Genomic DNA, 19174 nt, shown 5'->3' with positions numbered 1-19174 from the left:
CTCTCCATGAGTGCATATTCCCTATAGCAAAAATCTCTCTTAAAAAAGACACATTTATTTTATTTATTGTTATTATTATGTTTTAAGTTTGCTGTAGGACATCTGTGCTCACCAGAGAGGAGAGAGAGAGAGAAAGGAAGAGACAGAAAGTAAAAAAGCAAGCCATCAGATCTGGGACTTGAACTGTGGTCAGTCATGTGGGAGTCCAGTGCCTTAATCACCACATAACCTGGCGGCCCTAGTTAGTTGTTTCTAAAGAAAATGTCGAGGACATTTTAACCTGAACTTCTTTATTCTTGACTAAAATAGTCTTCTTTCTATTATAGTTATTTTTCTTGTCTAAGCACTTGACTTGAAGAGAGATTATAAATACTTGGGACCAGCAGTTAGCGTAATGGCTATGTTGCTGGACTCCCACGTAGTTGACTGCGGTTCGAGTCCTGGACCTGGTGGCTTAAAACTCACGTAGGGCGCATGTTCATGCATGCCCTAGATCTCAAGAGGAGAAGGGATTGTGGCATGGCCATCCCCCCTGCGGGGTGTTTTCTCACTTTCTGTCTCTCTGTCTCTGTCTGGCGAGCACACACGCCCTATGGCAAAAACCTCTCCAAAAAAAAAAAAAGAGAGATTATAAATATTTGGGTACTTCCAAAAGATGGTGGAAAAACAAAATGAAAGCGTTTTGGTGAAAAAAATGTATGGTGCATTTTTTTCATAATACACATCTTCCATGAACATTTTAAAGACACCTTCAGAATATAGTGAGGGAGGAAGACGATACCAGCCTACCCAGTCAGGTCAGCCACTCAAACGTGGTGATTTTTGGGTCTCAGGTATACAGATAGCTCATATGTTCAGATTTTAACTGTATAGAAGATAATTATTCTTACTCTAATAAGATGCCCATTTTTGGTTTTTCTTCCCAGTTTCTATGCATATTAGTCTCGTCCTAATTGTGGTGTGTTTACGTATCTGTTATAATACAGTTGCTAGTGTCTAAATAATATGAGAAAGATTTGTGTTACACGTATACTTTCTTTTAATCAGGTTGATACTAACAAAGACCGATTGGTAACACTGGAAGAGTTTATGAGAGCTACAGAAAGAAAAGAATTCTTGGAGCCAGATAGCTGGGAGGTAATAAAACCTATTTTAAATGGGATGTATGGTTCAAGATTCTGCATCTGTCTGTTCTACTGTTCACTTCTATTCCCCATTGTGTTTGCATGGATAGTCTTTGCCGTCTCGGTATTTTATGTAAAAAGTTGTCACTATAAAATAATGAACTTAATTTCTTGGAATTCTTGTAGCAATTAATCTCTTATTTATTATCACACTATATATAATTAGGACACTTTTACAAACTGTACGTTTTTCTAATTATAAAATAACTTCATTATTAAAAAATAAAAATATATATATTTTTAAAAATGAATTAGAAGTCACCTGTAATTCTACTGCCCAGAGGTAGACACTTAAATTACAAACTTAAATTATTCCAATTTGGAATAGTGTGCCATGTATAACGTATGCCTATATAGGATACAGTTTGTAAATAATGTATTGTCCTATTTTGAAAATTACGCACATTTTTTTTTTTTGAGAGATTTTCAATGTAGGGTGCGTGCGCTCACCAGACAGACAGAGACATAGAGACAGAAAGCGAGAAATCACCCCCCAGGGGGGATGGTCACGCCGCAATCCCTTCTCCTCCATTCTCCTCTCGGGATCTTGGGCACGCACGCACACGTGCCCGGCGTGAGTTTTAAGCCACCGGGTCCGGGACACGAACCGCGGTCGACTACGTGGGAGTCCAGCGACATAGCCATTACGCTAACTGCTGGTTCCCGAAAATTATGCACATATTTTCATATTTAATCTATGATTATTTCTCTGGGCTTAGTTCCCAGGAATAGTACTATCCTCAAGATTTATGAGCATTTTTTTGTTTCTCAATATGTCTCCCTAAATTGCTCCAGAAAAGTATACCAAGTTTTACCATAGCCAATTATGTATAAATGAGTGCATACACAGCGTGAGGAGAGTAGTCGAGGGCCAACCAGTGGTGTGGTGGGTAAGGTGGCTGGATTTCATGTGGCTGACTGTTCAAGTGCCAGACCTGCCAGCTTGCTTGCAAAACATGCCAGGTGTGTGTGTGTGTGTGTGTGTGTGTGTGTGTGTGTGTGTGCATACTCAAAAGCCTGACAGGAGAATGGAGAGAGACAGAGACAGAGGGAAAGTAACCAATCACACCCCCAGGGGATGGCCACACCGAGGGCACCACAGTCCCTTCTCCTGGGATCTAGGGCATGCATGCACATACTCCTGACGTAATTTTCAAGCTGCTGGGTTCAGAATATGAACCACAGTTGGCCATATGGGAATCCAACACCCTAACCACTACACTACTTGCTGGTCCCACACCTTTTATGATTTAAAAGGTATCTTAGCTAATCCAACATACTGCCAGAATTGGAAATCATCTTAGGAAAAAAATTCATTCATAGAGAAAGTATTTCTACCTAATATTTATAAGCATTATTTTAGTTAACTGCGAGGTACATAGCCATTTATCACAGAGTTAGACAAATCATCCATCTTTTACTGTTATTTAAAAAAAGAAATTGATGCTTTAAATACATTTTTTATATAACACTTTGTGTTTAGGGCTGTCTTTAAGATAGATTCTCAATGTAGCATTCCTAGGACCAAGGGAATGTTTTTGAGGCTTTCGATATATTTTGCAAAAGTGTTTTTTTTTTTCAAAAGTGTTTTGAAAAAGAATTGTACCAATTTAATTTTCACCAGTAAACAATAAGTGCACTCATTTTAAAAAAATAAGTATCATGTGGAGTTCTACTTGGAGATTATGTAAATACCTCATTATCTACTGATTTTAGCATCTCCTGATGATTCTGGCCAGAATCATTGGTCACTGTGATGGCTGACAAATGGTGGTCTTCTAATCTCATCATTCTTTCTACATTTATTGGTTACTTTCTATTGTAAGGAAAAGCTATTTCTCCCCCCTTACCTCTACCTGTTTATATCAGTATAGTCTAATGACTTCTTATTTTATTCAGGAAACTCTTAATCCTTACTAACATGATTTATTTCCATGTTCAAATTGTCCCAGACTTGACCAGTTTCTTCAAACTGGCTTTTCTGTCCATATCCCTGTCATTCTTAGAGGTCTTCCTTATTTTTAGTGTAACAAGGTGTCAAAGGCTTGTCTTGTCCTTCCCTTGCTGCAGTCCTGGAATCCACCATTTTTCTAAAGAGCCCTCCCTGGTTCATTTCTGTGGAGACTGACATTACAGACCAAGATCTGAGCAGTGGCTATGCTCTCTGTTACCGCAATGCCATTGCTTCCAAGGTCTTGCCAGATGACAGAGCTGAGGATTATACACACACATAGGAATATGGGAGGAGTTCCAAAAGTTCATGGAAAATGAAATCATACTTGCTCTTAGCCCAAAGGCCAAGAAGTGATTAGGACAATGGAATTAAAATGAATTTAATTTGGTGCCAGAAGATTTTGAAATCCATGCATAGCTTTTTTATAATGTACCTTTTCTATGACCTTTCGAAGATTCCTGTGTGTGTAGATATGTATATATGTGTACAGGTACATGTATATTACACATATATACACATACAGATATACTGTATGTATGGATATTAGTTTCTACATTATCTCTATTTCATTCCAATACCTCGGATTTCAGACAGCAGTCTGTCTTTTTTTTTTTTTTGGAGAGGTTTTAGCTATATGCTGCATGCGCTCGCCAGATAGACAGAGAGAGACAGAGACAGAACGCGAGAAATCACCCCCCAGGGGGGATGGCCACGCCGCAATCCCTTCTCCTCCATTCTCCTCTCGGGATCTTGGGCACGCATACACACGAGCCCAGCGTGAGTTCTAAGCCACCGGGTCTGGGACATGAACCACGGTCGACTACCTGGGAGTCCAGCAACATAGCCATTATGCTAAGTGCTGGTTCCCAGACAGCAGTCTATCTTTTGTTCTTTCCGTATTTTGTGCAAAACGGAACTCTCCTGTTCCACAAGAACGTTCCACTCATTTCTATTGAGTTGTCAGAGAAATCACGATGTATTTTTCTGTTTCTCTATGCAAAATCAAAACTTTTTCAAAAGTCAGTGACTTTTCCAATGACTCACTAGATACACAGAGTTGCTAGCTCACGCCTCTGTAAAACGAGAGTTTAGTAGTGTTTGTTCAGATGTGTGTTTAACACGAGAGCATGCATTCTAAATACTGGGATCAGAAGTTACTTAGTTGTTTTCTCCTAGTCCTGAAGTTATCTTATCCATGTAAAATAAAAGTACTGATTATCTTCTTCTGTTTTTATCTTTAGCTTTTGGGGTTTTCCTGTCTTTTTGGATTTGTTTTAATTTTTTGAGTATGTAAAACATTAACATATTTCCCAAAATTGAATCTGTACCAGAAAAAGGTGTATGCAGAGACGTTTTATTTCTATTTCCACATTCTCTTTGACCTTTCCTCCTAATTCTTAACCCTTGGCCTTTAATGGTCAAGTTCCTTTGTCTCTGAATTTTCTTTCCTTTTTTTTTTTAACTCAAATATGCACATAAATATATATTTTCTTATTTCCCTTTTTTCTTACATGAATGGTATAATTCTATCTTTTATACTCTGCTAATCACAAAAAAGCTGAATCACACCTTATTGTTGTACTTCTAAGATTACTCATTTCTCTCTCTTTTTATTTCTTTTAGACTTTGGATCAGCAACAGCTCTTTACAGAGGAAGAACTAAAAGAATATGAAAATATTATTGCTTTACAAGAAAATGAACTTAAGAAGAAAGCAGATGAACTTCAGAAACAAAAAGAAGAGCTACAGCGACAGCATGACCAACTGGAGGCTCAGAAGCTAGAGTATCACCAGGTGGTATTTTATAAAAGGATTATGGTGTTAAAAAGGATTTTAGGTACTTTGCTAAAAGTCTGTGTTTTCTCAATATAATTTATTTTATTTTATTTTTAAGAGAGCTTTTTGCCATAGGCTGCATATGCTCGCAGAAAGAGAGACAGAGAGACAGAAAGCAAAAAGTCACCCCCCGGGGGGGATGGCCATGCTGCAATCCCTTCTCCTCCATTCTCTTGGAATCTTGGACACGCACGCACATGCACCTGGCATGAGTTTAAGCCACCGGGTCCGGGACTCAAACTGCAGTCGACTACATGGGAGTCCAGTGACAAAGCCATTATACTCACTGCTGGTCCCTCTATAATATTTCAATGTACACTAGCTGTAATATTTTAAATTTCAGTGTTTTCATTTTTAAGAATTATTATTTTATTTGTCTTTATTTATTTTAATTTTGACCAGAGAGGGACAGAGCAAGGGTGGGGGGTGGTGAGAAAGAAAACCGCCAGGTCTGGGGCTCAAACCATGGTTGGCCATGTGGGAGTGTGGGAGTCCAGTGCCCTTAACCGCCATTCCACCTGCTGGCCCCAAATTTCAGTCTTTTTAAAGCTGCTTTGTGGAATATGAATCTAAACCTTAGAGTTTTAAGACCTTCATTATGGAAAATTTTTGTTAGTTGTGTTTTGTCAGAGGTCACATGCATGCTAGAAAATCAAATAATACTTACTATTTTTGTTTTTAGAGAGAGATTTTTGCTATAGGACGCATGTACTTGCCAGAGAGAGAGAGAGACAGAGAGAAATCATGCCCCAGGGAGGATGGCCATACCACAGTCCCTTCTCTTCCAGACTTCTCTAGGGATTTTAGGCACACATGCACACATGTCCAGCATGAGTTTAAGTCACCAAGTCCAGGATTCAAACTGCGGTTGACTACATGGGAGTTCAGCAATGTAACCATTACGCCATCTCCTGGTCCAAATAATACTTACTTTTAAGACTTCCTTCTTCCATTCACCAGGTTGTACAACAGATGGAACAAAAAAAATTACAACAAGGAATTCCTCCATCAGGGCCAACTGGAGACTTGAAGTTCCAACCACGTATGTACTTTTGTTTATTTACTTATTTACTATTTGGATTTTTGCTGTAAGGTGAGTGTGCTTTCTGGAGAGAAACAGAGAGCCAGAGAGAGGGAAAATGAGAACTCATTCCCCGCGGGAGTTGGCTATGCCATAGTCTCTTCTGCATTCTCCTTTTGGGATTTTGGGCATGCACACACATGCACCCTACATGATTTTCAAACCACTGGGTCTGGGACTTGAACTGCAGTTTACCATGTGGGAGTCTAGTGTTTTACTACCACTCTACCTGTTTATACCATTTATTTGCCTTTTTCAGGGAAATAAATCACTGTAAATTGAAATCCACATTTATTACAAATATAATATAGTTTCAGATCATTAAGATTTGTTATTTTCTATATATTTACGTAGAAATAGAGCAATTTGATGCTGCAATCCTCCAGCCTCCATAGGTTTTTGCCATAAGGTGGGCACCACCATGCGTAATGGCTATGTCACTAGACTGTGGTTTGAGTCCCGGACCCGGTGCCTTAAACTCACACCAGGCGCTGTGCATACGTGCCCAAGATCCCGAGAGGAGAATGGAGGAGAAGGGATTGTGGCATGGCCATCCCCCCACTGGGGGGTGATTTCTTGCTTTCTATCTCTGTTTCTCTCTGTCTTTTTAGTGAGTGCATGCACGCTATAGCAAAAACCTTTCCAAAAAAATGAAAAGAAAAATAGAGCAATTAACAGTATAGAAGAGTAAAAAGGCCTCCAATATCTTTATGAATCAGAATATTTCAAATGCTCTATATTTTGATAACCATATTTATGGTGAAATGATTTATTTCAGTATTACTCATCATTCTTTCAAATCAATTACATTGATCTTACCAGAGAACATTTTTTAGATTGTAATCTATAATTAGCTAAGCATATTTTTAAAAAGGTCTTAATTTATGTGTATTTAAAAGAGAATAAAGGAAGATAGCTTTAAAATGAGAGAACTTTTTTTTTTTTTGAACAGACATTTAACGTTCAACGTCCACCAGAACTTGGAAGAAAAACCATTAACTCAACATCTATCTCATCTTTTAAACTTCTTTCCCTTTTTCTCTGCTCAATAAATATTTTAAAGCATATTTGGAATAAAGGAAGATACCTTTAAAATGAGAGCACATTTTTTTTTTTTCTGGACACAGATATTAAAGGAATGATGTCAGCTAGAACCAGGACGAAACAAGCTCGCTATCAGCTCCCATATTCACACAACCCTTCGTTTTACTTTTGATTTAATTAAGTGGCCTTATGCCATAAGTTAATGAAACTGTCGATAACTATTTAAGTGAGAAAACTCTGCCTATTGTTTTTAAAATAAAGTGCTGTCACTTATCCATAAAGCTAGATACTCCTTTATGGGTGCCTATCATCCCCTCTCTCAAAAAAATGTCTTTTTGATATTAATAATTCTTCTGAGAAGGCCATGGTACTTCCCTGTACTTCCTGATAACTTTCTCCTCTTTTTAGCAGCCTTCACTTCTAGGAATTCTTCAGCTGAATAGCTTTTGCTACCAAGCCAGGTCATTTTTCATTCATATGATTGCTCTGTCTCACTTGAGATTAGGTTCTGATACATATAACAGAGGAGCCAAAGAAACAGTGGTTTAAAGTTAATAGGAAACTCTCCCTCTTATGTCCAAGAAATCGAGAAGTCAGTGGTATCCAGGTTCCAGTCTTTCTGCTCCCTAGCCTTGGTACGTGATTTTTATCCTCGAGTTACCTCACTGTCACTGGCCAAGGCTGCTGGAGCAGTGGGAAGGGGCAAGGAAAAAGATTTGCCCCCGTTGAATCGGCTTCCTTGAGGCAATTTTCCAGAAGAGTCAGCAGCACTGGAACTTATATCTGATGGACCAGAGCTGAGTCACATGACCACCTAGCTGCTGGGATGCTGAGAAATCCAGGTTGCAACGTGACAAGCTGAAAGTTAGGGTTTTGTTACTGAAGAAGAAGGGAAGAGGGAATGTTTGATAGAGACTTTCAGTTTTAACTCCAGTCAGCTTTGTTAGCTGCCGAAATCTCTAGAGGCAATGTTCTTCTGGGACATAAAGCACTCAACTCCACCCATCCCAAAGAGAAATCACCAAAACTCCAACCCCATTGCATTTGCTCCATTGCATTCACTCAAAGACCCTGGTATCTGATGTAATCGTCTTCCTCGGACCAGGATATGGGTCCTTCTGTCCTGGCCACCTACTAACAGGCAAGCTTTCTGCCCTAAGAGCACCTCAGGCATAAATGTGTAAGTGCAGAAAAACTACAATAAAATTGACCTTTTAGGAAAGGAGAAAATTAGAAACAGCATTCACTAATCCTTAACAATTAAAAAGGACTGTTTGGCGAAGACAGTACTGATGAATATGTTCCTTGGTTTGCCCATGAAGCAACCCCTAATCATCCTCAGAGGGCCTTGGCGGCACCCTCTAGGAAGCTTTTCTCGTCCATTCATTTTCAAGAACACATCTGGATGGGTGTTAGAAAGTATGCCCTTCTCAGAGGCTGGACCGATTTAGCAGCTAGCTTACTGTTCATTATTGTGACCGGGGGGCTCACGGATTGTTTTAAATAGTTAACATACAGGTCTTGCTGGCCACATTTGGGTTTTTATTTGTTACTTTGTTTTGCCTTTTTGGCCAGTGGTTTCCTAAAAAATTTCTGGCCTGTTTTCTTCAGTTATTTATGTGAGTAACCACAGTCAAAGACAGTTTCAACGCAGTTTAAAGACAATTTGTAACAAAAAGCTCATCATTTACTCACTGGTCTCTGTGCTCTCCCTTCCCCTTGGGTCCCTAAATGAACACCATGGCGTTGAGACCTTTTGAACTATAAGCATAGATGGGATGGCCTGTCTTAATAAGAACTTTTCCCCTGAGAGATTATTTGGCAGAAGATTCTCATGAGACGGTTCTTGGAAAAGGTTGAGAAGGCATCAGCAACTTCCTCGGCACCTTTACTTATCATCGTTTCGGTCTGGAGTACTGTTGTAGTTGACTTTTTCAATTCTTCAGGACTCCAGATTTGGGACTTTGTTGATTTAAATTGTGGACAGAGAACAATCTCCTCTGCAAAGCTGTGTTCCCTTGTATCTCTGCAGGTGTGTTCTCTTGTATCTCTGCAGGTGCGTTCACCTCAGCCCAGTCACAAAGTCCTCGTAGGACTTTGCTGAAAGAGGCGAGAAGCAGTCGACACACATTAGCTTTCCAAAGTTCCTCCACCATGTCTCTGATCTTAACCTCAGGTGGCAGGAGGTCTCACTGCCCAAAGCCTTACCTCCTTGACCAAGCCAACGCCATGTTCAAGGTCCTTTTTTTAGCTGTACCTGACTTCTAGCTACTAGATTCTCTTTAGGTCAGCATTCTTGGTTATAGGTAATAGAGTCTTCTGTAGCTGTTCCACAGACAGGGTTTGATGAAGGAGTATAGACAGCTCACAGAATCTTCAGGAGGGCCAGAGAAGCAGAAGACATGGGCTGGCCCTCCAGGCACTAAGTCGCAAGAGTGGGCTGCCGAAGGAGCTGCTTTGGGGACAATCAAGAAGCTGACTGCTGAGACCAGGAAGCTGCCTGCCGGAGTAGGAAGCCACCTGTGAACGGATGCCAGCTCCAGAACCACACCACCTCTGCCGGGCTTTGTGCTGGTACAAACGGATACCTCAAGGCCCGCCTCCTCCCCACGTAACTCGGCTCTGAGTGAGTCTCAGGTGAGTGCATCCGATTGACTGGACCACTCCGACCTGGAACGCTAACAGCAAGGGAGGTTGGGGAATACAATGTTTAACTTTCCTACCTCTGTGTTACAGGAACGCATGGTCGGTGCTGCTAGCATCTCATACTGTTATGTTACATTTTTTCTTAATAATTCTTAATGAATAATTTTTAAACTCTTAATCTTCATTTAATGACAGTTTGAATAATTGTTGCAAACTCCTCCAAACATACTTTGGATTTTTTTCCTTAAATCATAGATCCCAAAATTAAGTGTAATGATTTAGTAAAGTTCTCCTTACAAACAAGCTAAAGAACTACAAAAACCACTCAACCTAATAGTAGTCCTGTAGTTCTTTAGGGATGGAGTAGATTCCTATCCCAGTTGTTTAAGTTGTAGGCGATGTAGAAAAATGGTTTGAAATATTCTTTTGTTGTTGACTTATATCTGTGACTAGGAACTGGTAATGGTCAAACATGATCTTGGTAAACATTTTTGTTTGATTGTTTTTGCTATAGGGCACATGTGCTTGCCTCTGGGAAAGAGAAAAAAAGAATAACCCTGAGAAATCACCCACCCCGACCCCCGGGGAGATAGCCATGCCACAGTCCCTTCTCCTGCATTCTCCTGTTGAGATTTTGGGCACGCATGCACACGTGCCAGGCGTGATTTTCAAGCTACCGAACCGGGACTCCAACCTCAGAGTCAGCCAATATGGGATCCAGCGCCTTAACGTCCATGCCACCTTTTGGCCCTCTTGATGAAGTTTTTAAGGTAGTGAACTGGGGTTAAATCAGAAAGGAGCTGAAGAGGAATGTAGAGCAATTTCTTGAAATGCTTTTTTGGTTGTGAAGAAATAATGGATGGGTATAAATGTAGACATATTTTACAGTTTCCAGGAAGTTGATGCATTCTATATTACTCAAAAAAGCATTGTTAAGCCTAAAATTATTTATGGACTTAAGGAATTCCAGTCCTTGTGGGTACTAGACTTTTTTTTTTTTTTTCAAGAGAGATTTTTGCTATAGGGCATATGCATTCACCAGAGAGATAGAGAGCAACAGAGAGAGAAAATGAGAAATCACACCCCCTGTCGGGGGGATGACCACACCACAATCCTTTCTCCTCCATTCTCCTCCCAGGATTTTGGACATGCACACATCTGCCCAGCATGAGTTTCAAGCCTCCGGTTCCGAGACTAGAACTGCAGTCAACCATGTGGGAGTCCAGCATCTTAACCACTACACCACCTGGCCCCAGTACTAGGTATTTTTGAGTATTACTTTTGAGAAAGTTGCAAATAGTATTTTTTTTGGAACAATAAACACCTTTATTACGGAGTGGAGACAGGAAGGTTTATTTGCCTTTCTGGGCTTTAATTTCCCTCTGGTAGAACTCCAGCTCCTTGCCCTCTAGCACACAGCCATCTGCACGGCCACACTGGCCTGGTCTGGATGCGATGCAGGCAACCAGCTTGCCCTGCTGGAACTGCTCCTCCAGGAGACCGCTGATTTTGGCATTCTTTTTCCTTTCATTGTATTTCTTCTGAATTTCCTTTTATCACTTTTTGTTTAAAATCTCTTCCCCCTCAGGAGTCAGCTTGGCCCCCTTCTTGAAGCCCAGGGGCAGTGCATAGTGCGACTTGTACCGCTGTCGGTAGGGTGTGCTGTCAGTGAGCATGAAGCAGTTCTTCACCAGGGTATTGGTGCAGACTAGCTCATTACTGGATGCGTTGTAGACAACATTGATGATCCTTGTTTTGCGTGTACAACACTCTGAGCCCCAAGAAAAGTTCCCCACGTCCAGCCTCAGGGCACGGTATTTCTGTTACCTCCTGCACACGGACTGTGTGTATGCAGCAAGGCCCATCTTAGTGTTGGCAGCGGGGCGTCCCAGCGCATACTTCCGCTTCTTATGATAGGGCTTTCTCTTGCCTCCGGTCTTGCGGTGCTTGTGCCAGTTGACCGAGAGATACCCCTTGCTCGGCACCAGCTGCTGGTTCTGTTAAAAAGTATTGGTCCTGGGGCCAGCAGGTAGTATGGTGGTCACAGTGGTAGACATTCCTCATGGAATGTCCCCTTAAGGGGACTGGACTTCAGCATGGCTGACCACATTTTGAGTCCTGGACCTAGCAGCTTGCTTTTTTCACTTTCCCTCTCTGTCACTCTGTCCCTCTCTGGTCAAATTAAAATAAATAAATAAATAAAGTCAAACTAAAAAAAGAGTAATGCAAAACATTATAATTCTCCATGTTCTAAAAAAAAAGTATTGGTCCTATATTAAATTTCTACCTTCTTCATCTTTCTTGATATAAAATAGTCTTTAGTTTAACTGACTTAATGTATTAGTAATTTGAAATTTGTTTCACATAAATTTTTACGAAGCATATACATTTTTAGTATACTTAGGTACATATACTTAAAATTGGAATAAAAGATAGTTCTCTAGAATATTTAAAACTTACAACTTAGAATTGCAACTTAGAATTAGTGGAACAAAATTCTCTGAGACATGGTTATTAATTGTTGAAACAAAGATTCATGGATAGCAGCATTATCTATATGCTAATTGAACAGATTTGTATTCATGTAAGCCTAAATGCAAATCTGCTTTGTGATTAGAGTGATTTTTGTACTTTCTTTTTTTTTTAAAGAGAGAGATTTTTGGTATAGCGCACGTGCACTTACCATAGAGACAGAAAGTGAGAACTCACCCCCTGGAGGGGTGGCCACACCACAATCCCCTCTCCTCCAATCTCCTCTCAGGATTTTGGGCGCATACACATACATGCACCCAATGTGAGTTTCAATCCTCTGGGTCTAGGACTCAAACCGTGGTCAGCCATGTGGGAGTCCAGCAATGTAACCACTATGCCGTCTGCTGGTCCCAATAAAGTGATTTTTAAGATAGCCTACAGGGGGGTAAGAAATCTATTTTTCTTAGGTAAACTTTTGACGGGTTCGGTTTTGGTTAGTGTATAAATGTTAATCTTTGTTTTGTAGTTGTAAGTACAATCAAGAAGAAATTGAAAAAGAGCCAGAGTTTTGATGATGTGCATCATCGTTTTCATGCAATATTTTTATCTCCTGGAGAATCTACTGGAGAAGCCCGCCTTCACCCTTAACCTTTGGTGCCTCAACTAAACACTTTTCAAATTCCTTTGTTTTTGTTGAAGTTGAAGGTGTACATTAAGCAAAATGCAAAGTTTCCTTTATCATTCCTTGTGGGTTCTATAATGTGAAGACTGTAATGACAACCTACTTTGGAGATGAGATTCAAAGTAAATCAGATCTTCTTGCTTTTTGAAAAATGTAACATCAGTAGCTGGATTCCAATTTTTCCCTATGCAGTTTTTAATTTTCTTTTTGATTGGATAGCTAACAATGAATTAGTAGCCATTTCTTAGTGAATCCAAGAACTGAGCCAAAGTAAGCTGCAAACGGTGAAGACACTCAATTGAAAAATCTCAATGTGTGATCTCTGGTACTGCTAACCTGTTCAGTGAGACAGATGCAAAGCTAAGCAAAAATCAATGGACTTTTTTTTACTGAATTTCAAGATTTAGATGTTTTCAAACTTCATGTCCTGTTTACACATGTCTCCAGTATTTGCTACGGAGCTTTGTTTTTGTTTGAGTTGACATCCTTCAGGCTCTCGAGGATGATGACTGCCCTGTGCCAGCTTGGTTATCAGCCAGCCCTTGACAATGCACTTTTAACCTCAACACTCACCCTTCTGGTTGTCCTGCAAGGTCTGTATGTCTGTGTAAACAAGTTTGAGTTTGTTTCTAATTATAATCTATTGCAAGCAATAGATTTGACTTTGGCCATGCAAAATTCCTTACCTCCTTGTATTTTATCTGTAGTAATAAATACATTTTCTAAGCCTTTCCAGGTTTATGAATATATATATATATTAAAATTAAAGCAGTTGGACAAGCCGATGGTGTGGTGTTTAAGGCACCTGAATCCCACATGGCCAACTGTGTGGTTCAAGTCTCAGACACAAGACACATTGGGCGGGTGTGCATGCATGCCCAAAATCCCCAAAGAAGGGAGAGATGGAGAAGGGATTCTGGTGTGACCATTCCCACTTCTCACTTTCTCTCTCTCTCTCTCTCGCTCTGTCCCCTCTCCCCTGAGTACATGTCCCCTATGGCAAATTAAAAAATTTTTTTGAAGTGTTATAATATTTATTTTACAATCCTTATTGTAAAAATCTGTAACTCTGTGGAATTTTCAAATGAGTAATGATTTATTTTCTATGAGAGTTTAAAATTTATGACTTGTCCAAGTATTTTTAAAGTGAGAGAGAGGGGCCGGTGCGTGGCATGGCTGTTAGGGTGCTGGACTCCCTCATGTCAGACCACAGTTTGAGTCCCAGACCTGGTGGCTTGCTTTTTTGCTTTCCCTCTTTCTTTCTCTTTGTCTGTCTCTGGTCAGTTTTTTAAAAAAATATAATGGTGACTAAAATTATTTTTTTTTAAAGTGAGAGAGAGAAAATTCACCTAGTTCTCTTTGCCATCTCCCATGAATTGTGGTATTTAACATGTTATTTTTGTTCAATTTTGACTCATTGGTACTTTAAATGTTCGTTTTTAGTGATATCAGAGTATGTGTCATTTAATTAAATCACTACCCTTGGTTTAGAGTCCCTGCATAGGGATCTGAAATTATGTCACTTTCCCTGGTTTGCTGTCTACCAGGACCCTTCAATTGATAGTGACTTGAGTTGCTTTATTTTTGAATTTTGCCCTATTTTTTTTCTTGGCCTTACTACATTCTAAATAAGATTTTAGCCGTTACACTAACTGCTGGTCCCTATCTGGACTGTTTTTAAAACAACACATAAATAATTAGATTTTAATTTGATAGAGACACAGAAAGACACAAAGACTTCATATAATTTTGGATATATTTGAATGTTTTATGAATACATGTTATAAAAATTTCCCAGTGCAATTACTTGTTAGAAAATATTCTAATCCTCATTTGTATAGGTTCGTTTTTAATTACATTAAATGTAAAGTTATAAAAGTGTGTCATATTTGTTCTAATTTTCTGAGGTAAAAGGCAAATGTGACATTGAAAGAATGAATGGTTTGCAAAATGCTAGTGTTCTAGAGTCATAGAGCCTGACTGCCTCAGAGGCCATCTACCAGAGGAGGAACCCCTTCCTCTTAGATAAGTTACCCAGCTTCCAATGTCCCAGTGCCAGTGCTGGTGAGAAAATCTCAGTGGTTTCCAGACTTGTTTGCGTATTGGAATCATCCAAAAGATTCAACAAATAATGATGCCTGAGTCTCACCTGCAGAGATTGTGATTTAATTCTTTTGGCGTGCGGTCTGGGCTTTGGGATTTCTAAGAGACTCCAAGTGAGTGTGATGCGCAGCCAGCACTGGGGACTGTTGGTAAGTCATATGGAAAAGCACAACAACCCCATTTAACATCAGAGAATCCGTCAGAAAACCTCGCTAATGTTGTAAAGGTTCTATAAGCATTTAGATGTCATTTAAGAAGATTTACAGCTCCATGTATATACACACAAACCAGTGTTGGGGAATAGATAGGAAATGTTGCCATTTATGTTCAAGAACCACGTAATAAAGAGGTATCATGCTGGCAGTCTGTAATGATGGTATTGTGGAAAGTACAGACTGAGTATTGGAACTCTGTCACTCTGAGGTTTTTCTTGTAGAGTCTATAGAAAAAAGTCTAGAGGGGCAGCAAGTAGCATGATGGTTAAGATGCTAGGTTCCCACACGGTCGACCACGGTTTGAGTCTCAGAGCTGGTAGCTTGAGAATCATGCTGGGCATATAGGTGTGCCCAAAATCCCAGGAGGAGAATGGAGGAAAAGGGATTGTGGTGTGGTCATCCCCAGTGTGTGTGTGTGTGTGGGGGGGGTGGGCAGGGTGATTTCTCACTTTCCTTCTCTCTGTATCTCTGGAGAGCACATGCACCCTATAGCAAAAATCTTTCTAAAAAAAGAAAAAGGTTTAGAAACTTTAGATCTTGTTAATATTTGTAACTTTCCCCAAATACTATTAAATATAACTACAATAAAATTACTAAAATCAGGATATTAGCATGGTATCGTTCTATGAACTAATCTGTCAATTTCATCAGTTATCCTACTTCTTTGGGGTTAAGATTCAATCTGTGATCATAGGTTGCATTTAGTTACATAGTACCTGTTAGTTTGAAAAAACCAAAAACCTATACAAAAAATGGCAGCAATAGCGCCATCAATTCTGCCCTGCGCTTGCTCTCTTTCTGTACTTTTTTTTTAACAAGAATTTCAGAATTAAGTTGCAGACCTAGTCATGTTAATGTTTCACTTGAATTCTTTTTTCCCTTTTCCAGAAGGCATGTATACCTACCAGAGAAAGGGAGAGGGAGAAGGCACCCCCCCCATAGGGTGTGGTCATGCCACAATCCCTTTATAGGTGGGATAATGTGAAATGACCCATAACTTTGCTAGAAAAAAAATTTTTTTAATTGATCAAAATCCATCTAACTTATTTTTGCCTTCACAAAATCACAGAATGTGTCTATCCACATAAGTATTAGCTTTTAAGAAATTTAAAGACTTGGACCTGGTCTTAAACCCCTCCCCTCTGTCTCCTCCTAGCAAAACTGTCTTAGTTCCCTTTTTTCATTTGTGGTGATTAGGATTTGGTTCTGCTTGAAAGAAAGCCTCACATGAGTGGCTTAATGAGTATTGCTTATGTGCCATGGGTCCAGAGGTGTCATTCTGGTGGGCCTGATAGGTAAGTTTCACAAGTCACCAATGACTCAGCACCCCTCTATTTCGCTCATTGCCCTCCACGTGTGGTTTCCACACAACGGTCCAAAGTGGCTGCTCAAGCTCTGGCTGTTTCATATGCATTCCTGTCAGCAGAAGGTGGAAAGGGTAAAGAAGAGCTGGTTGGGGCCAGCAGGTGACATAGTGGTTAAGGCACTGGACTCCCCCATGGCTGACCATGGTTCAAATCCCAGATCCAGTGGCTTCAAAATTATGCTAGGCACATGTGCATGTGTGCCCAAGATCCCGAGAGGAGAATGGAGGAGAAGGGACTATGGCGTGGCCATCCCCCTGGGGGTGATTTCTCGCTTTCTCTCTCTCTGTCCCTCCAGTGAGAGCACAAGCCCTATGGCAAAAATCTCTCTCTAAAAAAAAGACTACTTTCCTTTGAGGATTTGCTCCACATTCCACTCGATTCTGTAATCCTTACCATAGCCCTGCAAGTAAGATTTTACTATTTCAGTTTTAGAGCTGTGGAAACGGAGGCTGAGGATGTAAACTAACTGGCCTTTTGTCCCAGCAGTTGATGCAGCTGGCATTAAGGCCAGGTTGCATGTGCTTTTCTGTAGTTACACCTTTTTTCTTTTTTTTTTAGAATTAAGTATTTAATTTTATTTATTTGTTCATTTATTTTAATTTGACCAGAGAGAGACACGGGGTGGGGGTGGGGGTTGGGGAGGGAGTGAGAAAGCAAGCCACCAGCTCTAGGATTCAAACTGTGGTGGGCTATGTGAGAGTGTCCAGTGACTTAACCACCTGCCACCTGCCGGTCCCCATTACACCTGTTTTACTGAAGTGAGGGGACAGTGTAGGATCAATGAGACAAATGACTGGAATGCAAGCTTCTGGGGAAAGATGTGTGCATTGACAACACACATGTATTTATAATCCAAGTTACGTTGATTTTAAAGCCGGTCTGGGGGAACAGCAGATGGCGTAATAGTTACATGGCTGAACCTGCACATAGTTGACTGTGGTTCGAGTCCCAGACCTGGCAGATTAAAACTCACACCGGGCATGTGTGCGTGTGTGCCTAAAATCCCAAGAGGAGAATGAGGGAGAAGGGATTGCGGCATGGCCAACCCCTCTGGGGGTGGTTTCTCACTTTTTGTCTCTCTGTCTCTCTATAACAAAAATCTCTAAATAAATAAATAAATAAAACTGGTCTGGGGGTGACAAACCGGTCACTGAATCAAATTTTAGGATTTTTTTTCCTCTAAATTTTGCCAGAGGACATGTGTCTAGCCAGAGAGAGAAAAAGGGAGAGTGAAAAAGCACCCCCGTTGGAGAATGGCCAGGGAACTCCTCACTTCTCCCCTCCCTCTGGATTTTGGCATGCACAAATGCCTAGTGTGCTTCTAAGCTGCCGGGTCTGGGACTCGGCCATGTGGAACGCAGCCACCTTATCCAGCAGGCCATGGAGTCACCTCAGGCACTGGAGTTTAAGGGCAACCTTCTGGCAGAGGCTAGATGAAGTGCCCTGGAGATTTAAACTGGCCTTCATTTTCACGGTTTTTTTTTTTTTTTGGAGAGGTTTTTGCTATAGGGTGCCTGCCCTCACCAAAAAGATAGAGAGAGACAGAGAGACAGAAAGCGAGAAATCACCCCCTGGGGGGATGGCCACACCGCAATCCCTTCTCCTCCAATCTCTTCTCGGGATCTTGGGCACGCACGCACACGCACCTGGCTTGAGTTTAAGCTACCGGGTCCAGGCCTCGAGCCCTGGTCAACTACATGGGAGTCCAGCGACATAGCCATCACTCCAACTGCTGGTCCCTAGTTTCAGTTTTTATTTTATTTAATTAATTAGATATTTTGCTATAGGATGCATGCGCTTGCCAGAGAGAGAGAGAAAGAGTGAGAGAGTGAGAGAGACCACCCCAGAGGGGATGGCCACACTGGCAATCCTTTCTTCATTCTCCCCTGGGGATCTTGGGTACACACATGGATGTACCAGGCACACATGCACCGCCCGTAGGTTTAAGCATCCAGGTTAACTACAGGAGTCCAAGCGAGGTAACCACTACGCCATCTGCTGGTCCCTTAGTGTAACTTTATCATGCCAGTGGTAAAACTGGAGTTTTGCAAGTGCCTTGCACATTTAAATTGACCTTGATTTAATGTCAGATTTTGATTTATAATGTAATTTTATAATGTCAGTGGTAAAACTGGATTCTTGCATTTGATCACAATCACCCCCTCCTTAAAGCAGCCTCTGGGGTGCTGGCAGGTGGAGTGGTGGTTAAGGGCACTGGTGTCCCACACGGCTCACCCTGGTTTGAGTCCCAGACCTGGCGGCTCGCTTTCTCACTCTGTCCCTCTCAATTAAAAATAAAGTTAAATAAAATAATTCTTTAGAAAAATAATAAAAAGAAAAGGGGCCTTTGGGCGAAGTTTCTCCCGTCATTGTACGAAAGAAGTCCCAGAGACTGATCAGAGCCCGGTTAGGACTTCCCCCGCCTTCCCCACAAAGTCCCTCCCAGTCGGCCCCGGGCAGACGGCAGAGCCTTCCCTCAGCCCACGCTGTTTTGAGGGTTGCCTGTTCTATCTGAAGAAAAAGAAACTAACTTCCAGTGCTGCAGCTGAGCTAGCCAGAGACATGGCGGGGACTCCCGCCGCCCGGCCAC

At 41.0% G+C, this 19174-nt stretch overlaps 2 protein-coding genes and 1 pseudogene across 5 annotated transcripts in view; 2 read left to right on the top strand and 1 right to left on the bottom strand.

Annotated features, from left to right (window-relative positions):
• Nucleotides 1–7153, top strand: part of NUCB2 (nucleobindin 2) — a 43654-nt gene extending 36501 nt beyond the window's left edge. For all 3 annotated transcript variants that reach the window (XM_006142495.3, XM_014584593.2, XM_014584595.2), the window contains 4 exons: nucleotides 1048–1137; nucleotides 4762–4932; nucleotides 5935–6016; nucleotides 7008–7153. In XM_006142495.3, the coding sequence (XP_006142557.1) occupies nucleotides 1048–1137; nucleotides 4762–4932; nucleotides 5935–6016; nucleotides 7008–7015 (351 nt within the window). In that variant the 3' untranslated portion in view covers nucleotides 7016–7153. The remainder of the gene's footprint in view (nucleotides 1–1047; nucleotides 1138–4761; nucleotides 4933–5934; nucleotides 6017–7007) is intronic.
• A 3273-nt stretch (nucleotides 7154–10426) lies between these two features.
• The window catches only part of NCR3LG1 (natural killer cell cytotoxicity receptor 3 ligand 1), a 24837-nt gene continuing 16089 nt past the window's right edge, over nucleotides 10427–19174 (top strand). Inside the window, exons 1-2 of one of the 2 annotated variants that reach the window (XM_027768574.1) lie at nucleotides 10427–10515; nucleotides 12744–13492. In XM_027768574.1, the coding sequence (XP_027624375.1) occupies nucleotides 13402–13492 (91 nt within the window). In that variant the 5' untranslated portion in view covers nucleotides 10427–10515; nucleotides 12744–13401. Of the gene's footprint in view, nucleotides 10516–12665; nucleotides 13493–19174 lie in introns of those variants that run through there. The other variant, XM_027768576.1, reaches the window with a different exon arrangement.
• Nucleotides 10975–12041, bottom strand: LOC102493460 (40S ribosomal protein S8 pseudogene; annotated as a pseudogene).

This window comes from Tupaia chinensis, unplaced genomic scaffold (genome assembly GCF_000334495.1).
Source record: "Tupaia chinensis unplaced genomic scaffold, TupChi_1.0 Scaffold000077_1, whole genome shotgun sequence".
Lineage (NCBI taxonomy): Eukaryota > Metazoa > Chordata > Mammalia > Scandentia > Tupaiidae > Tupaia > Tupaia belangeri.
Note: the sequence above shows the minus strand (reverse complement) of the source record. Positions and strands in the feature narration are given on the sequence as shown.